Source organism: Triturus cristatus, chromosome 6, assembly GCF_964204655.1.
Source record: "Triturus cristatus chromosome 6, aTriCri1.1, whole genome shotgun sequence".
NCBI classification, from domain to species: Eukaryota; Metazoa; Chordata; class Amphibia; order Caudata; family Salamandridae; genus Triturus; species Triturus cristatus.
Window position 1 is genome coordinate 920,953,544 of NC_140589.1, and position 15,833 is coordinate 920,969,376.

A 15,833-nucleotide genomic window follows, 5' to 3' on the forward strand; every position below is an offset into this window, starting at 1 on the left:
CAGTAGTATAGATGCTGAATATAGCAGCACACCTTCCTGTTTTTCCAGCAGGCTTTCATATGCATGGGTTGTGGCATTTAAGGAGTCTAAAACACCATGCTTCCTTTTGGGTGGGTGAAAAATGACTTGCGGATGGGTAGCAGGGTCAGCCGCTTTTCTTTCAATGTACCTGTGAGGTAAATCCTCCAGCCCATGCATCCAAATGTATGCTTGTGAGGCTTGACCTACGCTATAGTATAGTTCTAACTTCTGGTGCGTTGAGGCCCCCCACGGAGTAAGGTGACATCAACATTTCCCACTTAACCCTCGGCTGGTTGCCCGCCCATGCTAGCCTAATCATCAGGGATCTTAGTGTAGTTAATATATACCCAGGAGAGTCATAGGTATATTTAAGAATAGAAAGAGAAATCTAAGCAGGACTGCCATTTTCATAATAGAGATGCATCCCAATAGCGAATGGGGCAGTTTAAGCCATCTGTCTATGTCATCCCGAGTTTAGAAATAGCCTTCCCAAAGTTCTCCGTGAGCACTGTGGCGGAGTTTGTGTGAATTTGCCTCCCAGACAGCGTATTGAGTCCGTGGACCAATGTGCGGGTAGGTCAAGCTGTATCGGAGCAGTGCAAGGGGTTAAAGGAAAAATTATGGATTTCAACCAATTAATACAAAGTCCTGAGACCTGCCCAACTTGTGTAACTTCTGCGAGAACAGGTCTGAGATTCCTTTCCCGCTCACGGGCATATATCAAGGTGTCATCCGCATATGCCAACACTATTATTGGTATCCTGGAAATCACACCGCCTTGTGCCCATGGTATTCCCTTAATGCACTCAGGAGTGGTTCTGCAACTAGTGCATATAGCAAAGGAGATAGAGGACACTCCTGGCGGGTTCCTCGTGAAATAACTATGGGCTTGTGACGGTGCTGCCCACCCTCACTCTTGCCCTCGGCGCTATTTAAAGCATCATGACCAATCGTAGGAACACCTCCCCACCCTATTTAGGACTCTTTTCATGAGTGCCCACTCCACCGAGTCAAACGCCTTTTCGGCATCCGGGAACACTGCTACAGCTTTGACTGCTAAGTCTATCCTTTGGATTGTTCTGATGATAGTGCGAAGATTAAAAGTAATATTTCGCCTGGGGACAAAGCCAGCCTGTCCCAGTTTTACTACTAGAGGGATTATGGGTGACAGGCGGTTCGCCAGCATTTTCGCAAAACTCTTTGTGTTTCCCTTTAAAGGCGACAGTGGTCTGTATTAGAAGCAGGCATCTTGGGGCTTACCAGGCATCAAGAGTATAATGATCAGTGACTCCCTCATGGTGGGGGGCATCTCCCCATTCTGAACCATATCTTCATAAAGGGTCGTTAAGTGTGGGATGAGTAATTCCTGAAAGGCATGATATAACGTGACTGTGAGGCCTCCATCCCAGTGGCACTTCCTGTATGCATCGTTTTGAGGGCGCCTCGGATTTCACTAGGATGAAGAGGTGCCACAAGGTGTTCCCTATGGGCATTGGTGAGCCATGTCATCTGTATGTGCTGTAGATAGTGTCAGATTGCCTCATCGTCAGCAGTCGTCTTACTGATATATAATTCAGAATAATATCTATGGAAACTGCCAGCCACAGCCCTGGGAGAGGTAATTTTGTGTCCTGCCTCAACTGTAACTTCTAAAATCACCACGGCCTCTCTTTAAGGTTGCATGAGTCATGCTAGCGTAGCACATGGGTGTTCTCTGGCCGGCGCATATTTACCCAGGTGTTTCCTCTCACCATCCGCAGTGTCCTGGTATTCCTCTACAACCTTTTTAATATCATCTAGGAGTTTGGTATCCCCAGTTTGGTGGTGGGCTTGTTCTATGCTTGCTATCTCCCTCTCTAGCCTCGATAACCTCTCTCGTAATGCCCGGAGTACCCCCGCGTGTTTGGAAATTGTCATACCCCTGACATATACATTAACCGTTTCCCATACTGTGGCAAAGCTGTCTACTGAGCCTATATTTATTTTAAAAAACACCTCAATCAACTGTACCATTTCTGATTTAAAAAACGGGTCCATCAAAGAGTCTCCATAGGAAGGGAGCGGCTGTCCCCGCACACAAGTTTATCTCTAAAGTAAACGGCTGGTGATCGGAATATGTTCTGGGCAGTGTGTCACAGGTGGCAACAAGTGGGATCAGGCTCCTGGTAATCAGCCAGAAATCTGTACGGGTATGTGTATCGCAATTAGCTGAGTAATGAGTGAATCTTGAAGTATCTGGAAAACTCTACCTCCAAACCTCTATGAGGCCTAATTGTTCAATTATCTCTGCTGTCGCGCCAGCTGCCGCCGCTTGGTGGTGAGGGCGACCTTTTTATCTGTCTTTGTCTGGGTTTAATATTCAATTAAAATCACCCCCCTATATCATAGGTGAACCTTATTCTCGCATTAATAGTGAGCCCAATGTCAGGTAAAATTGTGTTTCATCATAATTAGGGCCATATACATTGACTAATGTGACTGCCTGTCCCACTTTGTGACATTTAGCAATAATGAACCTACCATTAGGATCTAGTTGTAAATATTGCAGTGTAACGCCTAATTTCGAATTAAGCCATATAAGAACTCCCCTAGCATGTGATGTAAAGCCTGCTGAGTGAACAATACCTTGTAGGTATCCAAATGAAAGCATTTTGCTATTAGGGGCCCAATGGGTCTCTTGGAGCATAGCAATATCGACCTTATGTCGTTTAAGGTTTGCTATAACTTTCCCAATTTTCCTATGCTTATTTAGTCCTCTAACATTCCAGGTCAGGAATCGTACTCTATTACTCATCTTATGTTTCACCTCTAGTTTTGCCATCTCTAAGGTACCTCTTGCTATGTGTCCATGTGTGTTTCAGGATGTGCCACCAAGTGCCCCAACATGAACAGCTTGAATACCCAACACCTACCTTCCCTCCTCTCATGCTATGCAGCCTCAAACTTTGCATAATCGACTATTCGCCCACCCCCCTCCCAGAGCAAACCATCAATTAATACATTCAGCAACAAGAACATTACTCACCTAGTGTGGATCACACTCGAGGGTGGATGAAAACTCCGCAGCCTGGATATACTGTTTAGTGTATATCAGCAAATGCTTCCCACCTTTCATTAGGATTACAGCACTCCCGACTGTAGCCTATTTTGTGCCAAGCTATTTCTTGACCAGGATAGAAACTGCACCAGCTTAAGTGGAGGAGAACCACCCGAGGCCCTCCTTCCGCTGATACCTCAGCTACTGCATCTTTTTTATTTTAAAGTCACATATTAGGTAGGGGTTCAGTTTAGCATCCTGTATAGTCACCCTGTTCAGATAGTTATGTCCTTTCACAAGAGCTCATCGTGTGGCCATCATCGAGCCAGCTATGCATGCCAAGTGAGATTAGATATACGGCACCAAGACCCTATTGAGTTCTGTTCCTTCCTGTGCCCTTTGATAGAACCAGCCGCTGTGCTAATCTTCATGCTGTGACATGCCTCCTTCCTTTTTGAGTTGTGGGTTAGAGTAACCCTTCTTATGTGCCGTGCCATCAAGCTTTTTTTATAAAGTGCAGTACCTGCTTAGGGTCAAAAAAGACATGCAGTGTCCCCTCTACCATTACTCAGAGCTTTGCAGGGTATATCATATTATAATCTAAGCACAACTCCAGCAGCCTCTTCACTGGAGCAAACAGATGCCGGGCCTCCTGCACTTTTTGTGTAAAGTCAGGGCAAATGGAGATATTCATATCTTCCTGTCACAGTTCCTGTAGTTCTCTGGCTTTACGGAGGGCCATGTCACAGTCCCTGTAATAAAGGAGCTTCGCAATGATGGGATGCGGTGACACACCTGGGGCTGGTTTTGGAGCCAGTGATCTATGTGCGCGCTCTACCACAAACATGTTTGGAAGTTCTGCCTGCCCAATAGTGTGGCCCATAATTGCTCCACATAACGCTCCATGTTTGTGATATTCGTGGACTCTGGTATCCCAACTATGCGGATATTATTGCACCTTGAGCGAGCCTCCAAGTCCTTCGCTTTGGCTTGGACACTCCGTAGAAGTTTCTCCATTTTTTTTGTGACTGTGAGCCCACACTGAATGCTTCCTCATCTTCAGACACTCATTGCTTGACAGCATCCAGGCGCTCCGTATGCTTGTCGAGTCGCTCGGACATTCTGTCCATGCGGTATAATAGTGCATCAATTTTCCAGTCCATTTTATTCAAGCTGTGTTGCAAAGCAGCTAGGATTTGCTTCGAGTCAGTATTCCCTGGCGAGTCGCCAGCCTCCGATCTGGATTCTGGTGGGTTTTTTTTCAATGTCTTGCTGTCTGGGTGTTTTCCTTGGTTCAAATTGCAGCTTGGACTGTGATTCTCAGTTCTGCCCATTGTCACTCCTTCGTGCTGGTGTCTACTTTTGGTACGGAGCAGTTGGGCAGCGAGATTGGGTGTGTGGCAGATCAGCCAGATTCCATTGTAATCCCCGGTTGCAGTTCTGCTGCTTGCAGTTTCAGTCCAAAGGGGGACCACTCGCAGCAGGGGGGGAACCAGGTAGGGACCCCACCCCCAGACTCACTGTTCTTAAAGGGTTCCGCTGTGGCCACTCACCAGCTGCCTAGGGGATGGTCTATGTGTTGTGACTCCTAAACTGCTAATCACTATGAGGGAACCCCAGGGCCCACCACCAGTCCCCAGTGTGGTTTCAGTGCCCCTTCAGTTCCCCCTCCAGTCAGAGCAGACTGTAATCCAGGTTCTCCCCCACCCGATATGTTGTATGGCCTGGTAGTGACTAGAGCAATTGCTATACTCCTCCCTGATTTTCTCTTGGGCTCACTAAGCATAAAGTTATGGGCTTTCTCTCCTCAAATTGGTGTTGCGCAGGGATTTAAACACCCCGAAGCCCGATTAACCAACATACGAGGGCCCAGAATCTCATGGATAAGGCGTTGTAGGTCCCCCAATGCCCTGGGCACTGGTCGCTCTCTGCTGGCCTCACCGTTCGCATCCAGTATCTGTAGCGGTGCGCTCTACGGCCGTTACGGCAGCCCGGCCCTCCCCACTGCCCCAGGTCACTTACTGCCGTAGGGGCTCAGCAGCACCAGTTTCTGAGTGGGCGCAGGAGAGGCCCTGGACGCCCCTGGCAGGCACAGGTGACCGCACCCAGTCCAGTGCGCATGGCCCTCCCTCTCTCGTCTGGACCAGCGATCATCGGCGCCAGCTCCGGCGAAGCAGAGCCCACCTCTCCTGATTCTCTCCAGGGCCCCGGTAAGCCGGGCACAGCCTAGACTTTGCTGCGCAGCCAAACAGAGAGCCCACAGGCGATCTGCACTCTGCGTGCAGGGCTCCACACACACCACGCCTCCGCCTCGAACGCCCGGCCTCTCTCAAGTAAGGCGGACAGTAAACACCTTGTCAGGCACTGCAGGGAAGACAGGAGAGTCCGTTTAGCAATCACAGGGGGATTTATTCCCATTTGGGAAGCAGGATTGTGCAGGATTGTTTCCGGGCTTGCGGAGCTCTAACTTACGGTCATCTTGGAGCCAGGCACGCTCCATTCTCCCAAGCGTGGTGCTGTCCTCTTAAGATGGTTAGTTTGTTGGCCAAGTAGAACACAGTCTTGCCCCTGAGGGCCTTATTAGTGATGCTGCATGTTTTGAACACAACACAGGCCTGGATCGGAGCCAGTGTAGTTTCTCTAAAGTAGGTGTAATATGTCAGCTCAGGATAAGCTGTGCTACTGTATGTGGTGTGTCTTTCAGGGATGCTAGTGCAGTGTATGTGAGCCAATTGAACACCACCATCCAGATGAGAGAGAACCAGGACTTTGGAAGGGAACATTTACTTTTTTTCAGGAGGATGAGTTAGAACCATCCTGTCCTGGTGTTCCAGGTGATGTGTTATTTAAATAAGAGGTCAGTGTCCATGGTGAACGAGAGTGACATAGCATTGGTTAACCTGGGGTGAAGCCATCTAGCTTTAAGTTGGATAGGAAGGCTAAAATCTGACACTATTTTGCATTGTTGGAGAACAGGAGGAATTCGGTCTTTGATAGATTGACATTCAGATAGTTAAATGGATAGTTGAAATACAGACCTGGATGAGTTTGAGAGTGCATCCCTGTAAGTGATTGATTGAGATGATTTTGAGGTAGAGTTGTATTCAGCAAATTGGTGGATTCTGATGTTGCTGTCAGCAAGAACAAACCCAAGTGTTTCCATGCCGAGTGAGAAAATTATGCGAGAGAGTACAGAGCCCTGAGGGACCCAACAAAGAGAACAAGAGTGCTAATCTTGTGCTTCCTATGAAAACGAGCTGGTGGTGGTTTGTGAAATAGGGTTTGCAGGATGGTGACTGAGTTCTGAACTTTGTGTGTTTCCTGGGTACATATCAGAGTTGATGGTAGACATTTAGGGGCATATTCACAAGGACTTATCTCTGAATTATCTCCACCTTAATGCATCAAAAGTGGAGATAGATCTAACACCCATTCACAAGCTGGTGCAAACTGCAGACATTGCCAGTATTCCCTCGATAACTACCCCAATATCTATCTCCACAGTGGACACCACCAACTAACCCTAATGAGATGCAGAGTAGGTGTTCCCGTGCAAAAACACATGAAAAAACCACAACACCACTTTCACAACGGAATGCCATATCCACGATGCGAGTCAAAAACATGCGATAAGCCGCGGTAGCCGCAGGTATTTAACACCTGCCTCAAGCAGGTGTAAAGACGTAAGACTACCTGCAGTAGGCAACGGAGCCCCGCACACAGCCACACCCGAAGAACAAACAACGCCATGGAGCTACGCATCATGCAGCTCGGAGCCCCAACAGGGCCACAACACCCACCGCCACCACTCCCAGGACCCCCACAACCCCCAGGACCCAGACCCGCCCCCGGACCACCACAGAGGCAGCGCAGAGTAAGACAGCTGATCTACTGAAAATGCACCACTCTCACAGACCTGACACCCAAGGAAGTCATTGCCCACTACAGGCTCAAAAGGACAACCATCCTCCGCATCATGACCCACATCGCCCACAGGCTGACGGTCCCAACACAGCGGAGAACCAACATCCCTCCTCAGTCAAAGCTGCTGGCTGTGCTGCACATGTTGGCCTCTGGAACCTTCCGACCAACAACTGCCAGAGTCGTAGGGGGTCTCACAGCCAGCCTTATCAAAGTTCATCACACCTGTCTGGGATGCCATCCTCAGCTTCATACCCCAGTACCTTCACTTCCCCAACAGTGCGCAGGAACAGCTGGAGACAAAGCAAGGCTTCTACGCCATAGCTGTATTCCCGGCTGCGTTGTGGGAAATTGACTGCACACATGTCCCACTTGTGCCCCCTGCGAATACCGCACATCACTACCGCAACAGAAAGCACACTCATTCCATCAATGTGCAGGCAATAGTGGATCACCGGGGACTCTTCACCAATGTCGTCACTAACTACCTCGGCAGTGTGCACGATTCCTACATCTACCGACAGTCCATCATCAACAAGCGCTTCCAGGATGGCACATATGGAACTGGACTGCTCGTTGGTAAGTGCAAAATCAACACATCACACACCCCAAAGCCACCAACCCACAACGCACAACTGTGGGAATGCACACGTGACCAAACACATACAACATGTCAAACAACACGAGCACCCACCAGACACGACAACACCACTCCATGGTCATCCTGGGCTACTCCTGCACGCAATACAGAAATATCATGGCATCACAGCCACACAACAGCTGAACGTGCGGAGATGCGGAATGCAGCCATGTGCGGAGGATACAAGTGACCTGTGCATGAGAATGTACACAACGACAAGTGAGACGTGGATGTGCAGGACAGGCATGGGTTTGCAAACCACAGACATATCCATGCAGACCACAACTGCTGGTGACTGGAGAGTAGTGAGCAGTGGACACAACCATGTCACCCCAGGCCGTGGGTCAGATAGTGGAAGTGTTGCACACTGCAATCCCCCTTGTGTGCGTGAGCATAGTGGGTTGGCCCTGTGTACACCAGGGCTGTGCAGGGGTGTGGTCAAAAACCCTGTTGCGCAGAGCATGATTTACTCCCTGGAAGGGCAATGTCACTGACAGTGCGGTGCCTTGCCGTCTGCCATGAGGCCGATGCCGTGAGCAGCGGGGCCTGCGACCCTGTGCGCCTGCTGCACCCCAGGATGCTGATGCACAGACCAGGCCTGCCCGCCCCAGCGCACCAGAGCCGCACTGCTCACCTGCCGACACCGTTGTGTGTCAAAGAGGGCCCACCACGTGCCAGTGCAAGCTCCAAGCCCCAGTTCCGTGACCTCTGCAGCCTCCGCAGACCATTTCTGGCCCCCCTGATGCTGGCCCACATTACTCCTTTCTTATTAACATGCTCCGCCGGCGTCCTCTTCGGCCCAGTAGGTCCCACATGTGGAACTGTGTCCTGAGTCCAGAATGGCAGTGACCCCAAGTCCGTGGCAGCAGCAACAGCACCACACTCCCTTCGATCAGTCAGGCATAATTCCATATCGCAGGCCTGCGACACGTGGTGCCACTAACCCTGTTCAACACAAGCCGGAGACAGGTGGTGCCACTAACTCTGTTCCAGGCAAGCCAGTGACACGTGGTGCCACTAACCCTGTTCAACGCAAGCCTGCGACCCGTGGTGCCACTAACCCTGTGCGCCATGAGTGACCGTCATCCTCCGGCGGGACATTGTTGGTGTAGGAGCCTGTGGCCTGGGGGTTGTCATCAGCAACGAGCAGGTACGGACTTGGTGTCTGGCATGGGTCTGTGACATTCGTATCCACCATGCTGCCGGTCACAGCTGGCATGTGCCCTCTGCATAATACCCTGGGGGTAGACCTCCCATTCTCCCCCGGGACCCTCCATGGAAAGCACCTGTGTCACATGCGAGGCCCTGCTTGGCCCTCATGACCCTACCCCAGTCTCCAGCAGATCAGCGTCCCGTGGCGGTGGGCCCATGTCAGCCACTGTGCATCCGTGGCCACTAGCCCGGTGCGACTCAAGTCTTTCCCTCTTGTGGTTCTGACATTGCATTTCTGAGTACCTGATGACTGTTGGAGTTCTTGCCAGCACCAGCTACTCCCTGAGGGCTGGTTACACTTACACCCCACACACAGCCAGCACAGGCGTCACTGGATTAGTGGGCCTGCCATCACATCCTGCTGCACCAAGTATTGACTCTTTTCTCCCTGCACTGTCATAGGTGATCAAGGATATGCACTCTGCCCTTGGATGATGACACCCCTCCGAGACCCGAACACACCCACCCAGAGACAGTACAATGCGGCCCACATATGCACCAGGGGCATCGTTGAACGCACATTTGGGGTGTTGAAGTCACATTTCAGGTGCCTGGATGGCACAGGTGGAAAGCTCCTGTACAGCTCGGACATCGTGTGCAAGATTATCGTTGCATGTTGTGTGTTGCACAACATCTGTGTTTGCACCAATGCCCCATGGATCCCAGTTCCAGAGGTAGCAGACGGTGATGGTGACGATGGGACAGGTGGCCCACTTCCCCCTGCAGCTGCGGCAGGAATGGCCCGTAGGAACACCATCATTGACACTTACTTCTCATGAGCACGTCACATTGTGGTTGTCCATGGCAATCATGCGACGATACAATATGTCCAATTGCACAGCATGTGTGATTAAAACATATTTGCCGGTTACAGGTTGTACTTGTACATTGTCATGTTCAATTTTCCTGCGGTTACAGATGTGATTTGCCATGTTGTGCACACTTGCGGCACCAGTTGGGTCCTGTTTTCTGTTTTGGAAGTGTTGCTGTTTGTACCGAGATGTTGTCAATGTCTAGGTGCACTTCTGCTTATGTGCGTATGCTGCACGGTGGGTGAGTCGCCCCTGCGGCTCTGAGTTGTCTGCCACTGGTCTCTTTCATGTGGTGTGCCTGTCGGTTCTGTTCTTCCACAGTGTTTGGATGTTGTGGGGTACATGTTGTCCTCTGCAGTCGGTCAGGGTGCATCCGTGGTACTCCGCAGTTGATATCTTATTTTTCTGAGGCATTTTCCGTAGGCTGTTCGTGTGCTTTTTTCCGCATTACGCGTGAGTATTGCTGCCCTCGCGCTGGTTGTCACTGTTTACTTATGGCGCTTTGGCCCATCGCAGGTTTTTTTGTGTTGTGATTTGTGTTTTTATCTCCATTGAGGTGGTTATATCGCGGACATTGTCCATGGTGTTGGCAGACTATTGCATAGTACCGCCTTGTTGTGAATTCCACGTTGACACAGGGTTATTTTCCCGCGATAGGCTGTGATGTGTAAAGTTGCGTTATCATTTTTTGGTGTTGTTTATCACACGTTCTTGTGAATATACCCCTAAATGTTTCAGAACTAACTGGATGGTAGACGGTGTCCAAGGATTTGGAAAGGTCAAGCAGGACAGGAGGCGTGTAATTTTAACAAGACTGCACATAGGAAGATTTAAGTGAAGACAGGCTATGGCCTTATGAAGTAATGTATTCCAGTTACTCCTAAAAATATGTCTATATAAGAGAATGCCTTAAAAGAAGTATTGGGTCTTCTATGGGCATTTAAAAAAGCTTTTGGTTATACTAATATATAAAAGGGAGCAACGAGGAACCAAAAGAAAGTGGTATACTGTATTTTATTTTACTTTCATGAGGTGTAATCTATAGGATATTCTTTCTGTTGGTGCTTTATATAATTAGAAACAGTATAATGTATTCATGTAGAACCTTGATTAATTACTCAAAATGTTTTCACCTATAGTGTGTCCATAACCTATAGGTGGAGACTTATGAGGTAATTAAATAAGATATGCATTTATTAGTACCGTGAACTTTGGTTTGTATGTTCTTCCGACAAGGAGCTCCATCTTTCCCTGTGTTGGAGTCTAGATCCAAGTTCTTTTTTTGTTTTGACTGTTGCACTGTGATGTGCACTTTGTGGTTTCAATGATGCTTCGGTGTACAGAACAGACGTAATGTGGAACAGTGTTTTTGATGTTTCACGACTGAAGTGTTGTAATGTACAACATTTCATGGAATGTTTTACAAGTTGTGGTGTCACATTGTGAGTGTGTTCGCCTGGATGGTACATGTACACAGTTGTCTGGGGTAAAACATGTTACTTTGTTCCATAACTGTCAGATATTAAGCTCAGAATCTTTCATTGAAACTGCTTTAGGACAAGCACCATATCAAACTTCTTACCTAATTAGTATACTAGAACAACACACCTTCCATCTAAGGGACCATATCTAAAGCTTATCACAGTTTGCAATGTGTTCTGTCCCCTTAGACTTAGCTGTATATGTCACACAATTGGGATGAGGATAATGTTATTTTCCTCACATTGAAGTCCTATTTCAAACACTTAATTTCCATGTTTCTGCACATAACACTATTGTACTTTTTTGTATTTCTACGGTCCAACTCTTTATTTCATTTTTTTCTCCACACCCATCTTTATATCGCACTATTGATTTGAATTCTGTTTATTTGACACCCCTAAAATATATAGGGGTAGATTTACAAGAAACTGACACATCTGTAGAGGTGCGTCAGTTCCCCTGCGCCAGCCTGCGATACCCTTGCGCCACAATGGATGGGCCGTATTTACAATACCATGGCGCGAGGATTGACAGATGCATCAGAAATTCTGACACATCTGTTGGCCCAAAAGTCATGCATTACTAGAGTTGTCACAAGCATGACGCAACTCCAGCAATGCATGTTGAGACCTGTATTTACTGTACTGTGTCACTCCATACACCTGCTTCAAGCAGTGATAAGGTTTTAACGCAGTGGCGCCCTAGAAGTGGCGCAGTGAAATCTTGTAGATTTCACAGCGTCACTTTTACGAGGCTTTCCTGCGTGGGAACGCCCACCCTCCATACATTATACCTGACACAGGTATAATGTGACACAGGGGTTTACAACGTGACGCATCTCCCTAGATGCGTCACGTTGTAAATTGGCCACATTGTTTACACCGCCACTGCGTCACAAAAGTGATGCAACGCCAGAGCAAAAGTGTTGCAAGGGGCTCATAAATCTGCCCCATAGTCTTTAAACCGCTGAGGTTAAACATTTACTCCATTTTTTTAATCATTAAATTAACATATTCGATGCTTGGTTTCTCAAATGCATTTCGTATTTCAGCTTAAAGTGCATTAGTTGTTTTCAGTCAGATACCTAAATTATTTTTACTCCAACAGGCTTTTGTACACCAGTCTATAGGATGTCTGCCCTTATCACATTTTCTAATGTATTGTCCTCTCATCTTCTCAGGTTACCATCGCCAGTATAGCCAAGAGCCAGTGACGTTTGGCCGCATTGGCTATGGAACTCCGTACTACTGTGTAGGATGGTATGAATGTGGCGTGCCAATTCCAGGAAAGTGGTAGCCACTTTGAAATTGGAGTGCACATCTTCTGCAGAATCAAAACCACCCCTGGACTTCCCCTTCTGAATGACGCGCACTGGAGGACTGTCAGCACTTTGTTAATAGAAAAGAAGTAGACAGAAAACCAATATGCCTTCATGCTCCTGAGACTCAAGGAAAAGCCTTAGAAATAACACTGTATTGATCATCAAACAGCAGTGCAGCAGGATTGTGTTGCTGTGGAGCGAGGAAACTCTTCCAGTTGTCCTACCTAACTTCTCTTTACAAAAATAAAAATAAACAACCATAAGGACAAAGGCATTGTGTGGGAAGAACTCATGATTCAAAATCCAACTATGCAAAAGACCCACCATATGTCACACTGTGTGGTGGGGTCAACTTAGCCCACCATACTTGCCTTCTTGAATTGTGTACACAGATTATGTATCTGGTCATGGAACACTAAGATCTTTTGTGTAACAAGGTGCCTCAGCAGTGTACTGTGCCGCGAGGTGGAAAGCATGAACATAGAAAGTACAAATTACATAACTTGATCATCATTGACATCTGAAAGAGTGTTTTCTCACTGTTGAGCATGTCAAGAAGACTGCCACTGACGAATGCTGATGTTTACTGTAGCTATCCATGTCTTTTTGTAAAGGGTGCAGTTACAAATAAGGAACTTCTCTGGTCTTCCATGGAGCATGCGCACGCTTTGCACAGTTTTTGAACTTAAGACACAACAGACAACTTCTTGACATATTTTGTGATCAAGGGAGACTATAATGGTGCTAACAAAGTTATAATATTCAACCAAGGTATAACTGCCAAGCTTTTGCAAAATAAAAGACTTGATACGGATAAGAATACAAATATTTCGGTGCACTACAGTCGAGAATCCATAAAAAGCCACTTTATTTTAGAGCTTTTCCAAAGTGTAGCTATGATTTATCCGAGTAAGCAACTGAGTCTGTTTCTTCCGCCTCTTTCATTTTATGTTTCTTGTAATTATTATATGATGAGAAACTGTGCGCTGGGGCATCTATCACAAAACTTACAGTGCACTGCAATCAACTTTGTTGACAAAACAAATATTTCTAAAAAATTTCCACTTGCAAGGAACTTCTGCATCCCTCATAGCTGTGTGAATGTGTCATAAATGTAGCCTATGTGTCATAAAAGTAGCCTTTGTGTACACTGTAGAGAAGCAATTCTTCTAACTTGCTAACGACTGAAGGCCAGTTTCATGTGAAGCATTGTCAGCGGCCAGGGTTACATATCACTTCCCTAAGGTCATGTCACAGAGCAGTGGAGGTCAAGGAAGGTGATCAATGTCTCTACCAATGAAGTGGAGAACGATGTTAAAGATGATTCGGCTAGTGTGGCAGTGCTTAATTTGTTCCAGTGGTTGGAGGTAGGGAGATCCAGCATTCATTTTTGAGGTTCAGGACGTTTCATAATTGGAATTTGAGCAAGAGCAAGTGATAGACAAGCAGAACAGGGTGATGGAGAACGAGAAAGAATGAAAAACTAGGACACAATGAGAAAGCAGGAATGATAAAGAACCTGTGGAAGTGAGATAGTGTATTGTGGTGGAAAAAAAGAGGAATGAGGTGGAAACAGGGCTAGCCTGCATCACAAAGTGACGCAACATAGGGCAGCGAGTAAAGTTTCTGCCCGCCATTGCGTGAGAGTGAAAGAGCAGAACAATGCCATATCTAGGATGTGGCACTTTTCTGCTCCACATCTTAGTGCACAGTGGATTCCCTTCCAGTACAAAACCTATAGGTTACGCCTTTTCCCACTTTCTATGTGTGCTGTTCAATGCGGCACACATGCAAAGTGGGAAAAATGGGAGAAATACAAACGTTTCTTCTTGTTGGTGCCTACCACGAAGAGGTGTACGATTCTGGCACAAATCCCTGTCTACAATTCTTTCTTGATAAAGATTTGTATCAAACCCCATGAGTGACTGTATGGTGCCACCTATGAACCACCCATGGAATGTCCCTATGATACAACATATGCCAGGCAAAGCATTGGTCAACTTTGCGTTACTTTGGGTTAGAATAGCGTTGGATAGTAAATCTCACCTGAACACTTTACATTGGACTTTCATTAGAAAAATATTGAAACCCGATGGAAAGTGTTTGTAAATCGAGGTCCTAGTATCTAGCAACCTCAGCATATATACTTTGAGGCCTTGCACTTTTTTTCAGATATAGCACTGGGTAGTGCCCTTGCAGCTCTACCATTTTTGATTATCTGCTCCAAATCAAGTACAAACAGTCACATAGCTAAGTCTTCGCAATTCCTCTTGATCTGGATCAGGCCTATCATACATTCCAAACGGAATGCTTTCTGGGAAAAGTAGTTCTAACTATGGATATTAGGACAATGTGAGAAACACACTACTTAGATCTCCAATTTGATAGACAATGGCTAAGTGGCAGAAGTTCTAAGTAAGAGAATTGTGGAAAGCCTCCTGAAGAGCCACATCTGCTGATCTAAGCCACTTACTAAGTTAGGATGGTGCCCAGTTCCAGTCTAATGGTGCTAGTTACAATTTATTGTACTGTAGGATACTTTATTACTTCTCCAATATGTTCTTGTGATAATGGCCTGCATGCTTTGTGGTTTGATCAATGAAAGTGGTTAAGTAAACATCTTGTAAATTCCTTACGGGTACTTAACTCCTGTTTCCACTAGAGAGCCAATAACACTCAAATGGCCTGGGTCAATATCAGGCACCTGGGAGACGAATTTCGAAAAATTTCGAGGCACCACAACCCTTTTGCTGCTCCCTCAACAGACAACACAAAGGGCTGTTATCCCTAAACTGCTTTGTGCACTTCTTGTAAATGTACATGCAATATGTTTTCTATTAAAAAAAATCTAAAAAAGAGTTTTTACGTTTTTTCACAGCGATAACGAGATAAATATTTAAAAATGTAAGTTTTCAGATATTTTGCTTTTACAGTGTAAAGAGTATGGACTTTATACAACCTGTTTCCCAAATAAATATGCCTTGTTGTCCATTGTTTTTACTTGCGTTAGTTTACATAGCTAATTGATATTTCCCATTACACTGTTCTAGAAACACATCCACATACATTAAGGTTGCTAAAACATGTGTAGGTATTTCATGTCATCACACATCTCAAAATACCCATCATGACATCAGTTAAGATGGTAAACTGCACAAAAAACATAGAGGCAGATTTACAACTTCTAGCACATCTCTGCAAATCAGCAGCGATGCGCCAGAACAGATGCGTCACGGAATCCCCCCCTTGTGCCACCACGGATGCGTCGAACAGAGCCGCCCATACTTAACGTGGTGCGTCACTCCTTACGCATGCTTCAAGTAGGCGTAAGGATTTGACGCAGCAGCGTCGTAAAACTGTCTCAGTGAAATCTTGTAGATTTCACTG

At 46.7% G+C, this 15,833-nt stretch overlaps 1 protein-coding gene across 1 annotated transcript in view; it reads left to right on the forward strand.

Annotated features, from left to right (window-relative positions):
• FNDC1 (fibronectin type III domain containing 1) overlaps positions 1 to 15,442 on the forward strand; it is a 1,187,183-nt gene extending 1,171,741 nt beyond the window's left edge. Inside the window, exon 20 of the mRNA XM_085611596.1 lies at positions 12,306 to 15,442. Coding sequence (XP_085467722.1) covers positions 12,306 to 12,421 — 116 coding nt within the window. The 3' untranslated portion in view covers positions 12,422 to 15,442. The remainder of the gene's footprint in view (positions 1 to 12,305) is intronic.
• Positions 15,443 to 15,833: the final 391 nt, after the last annotated feature.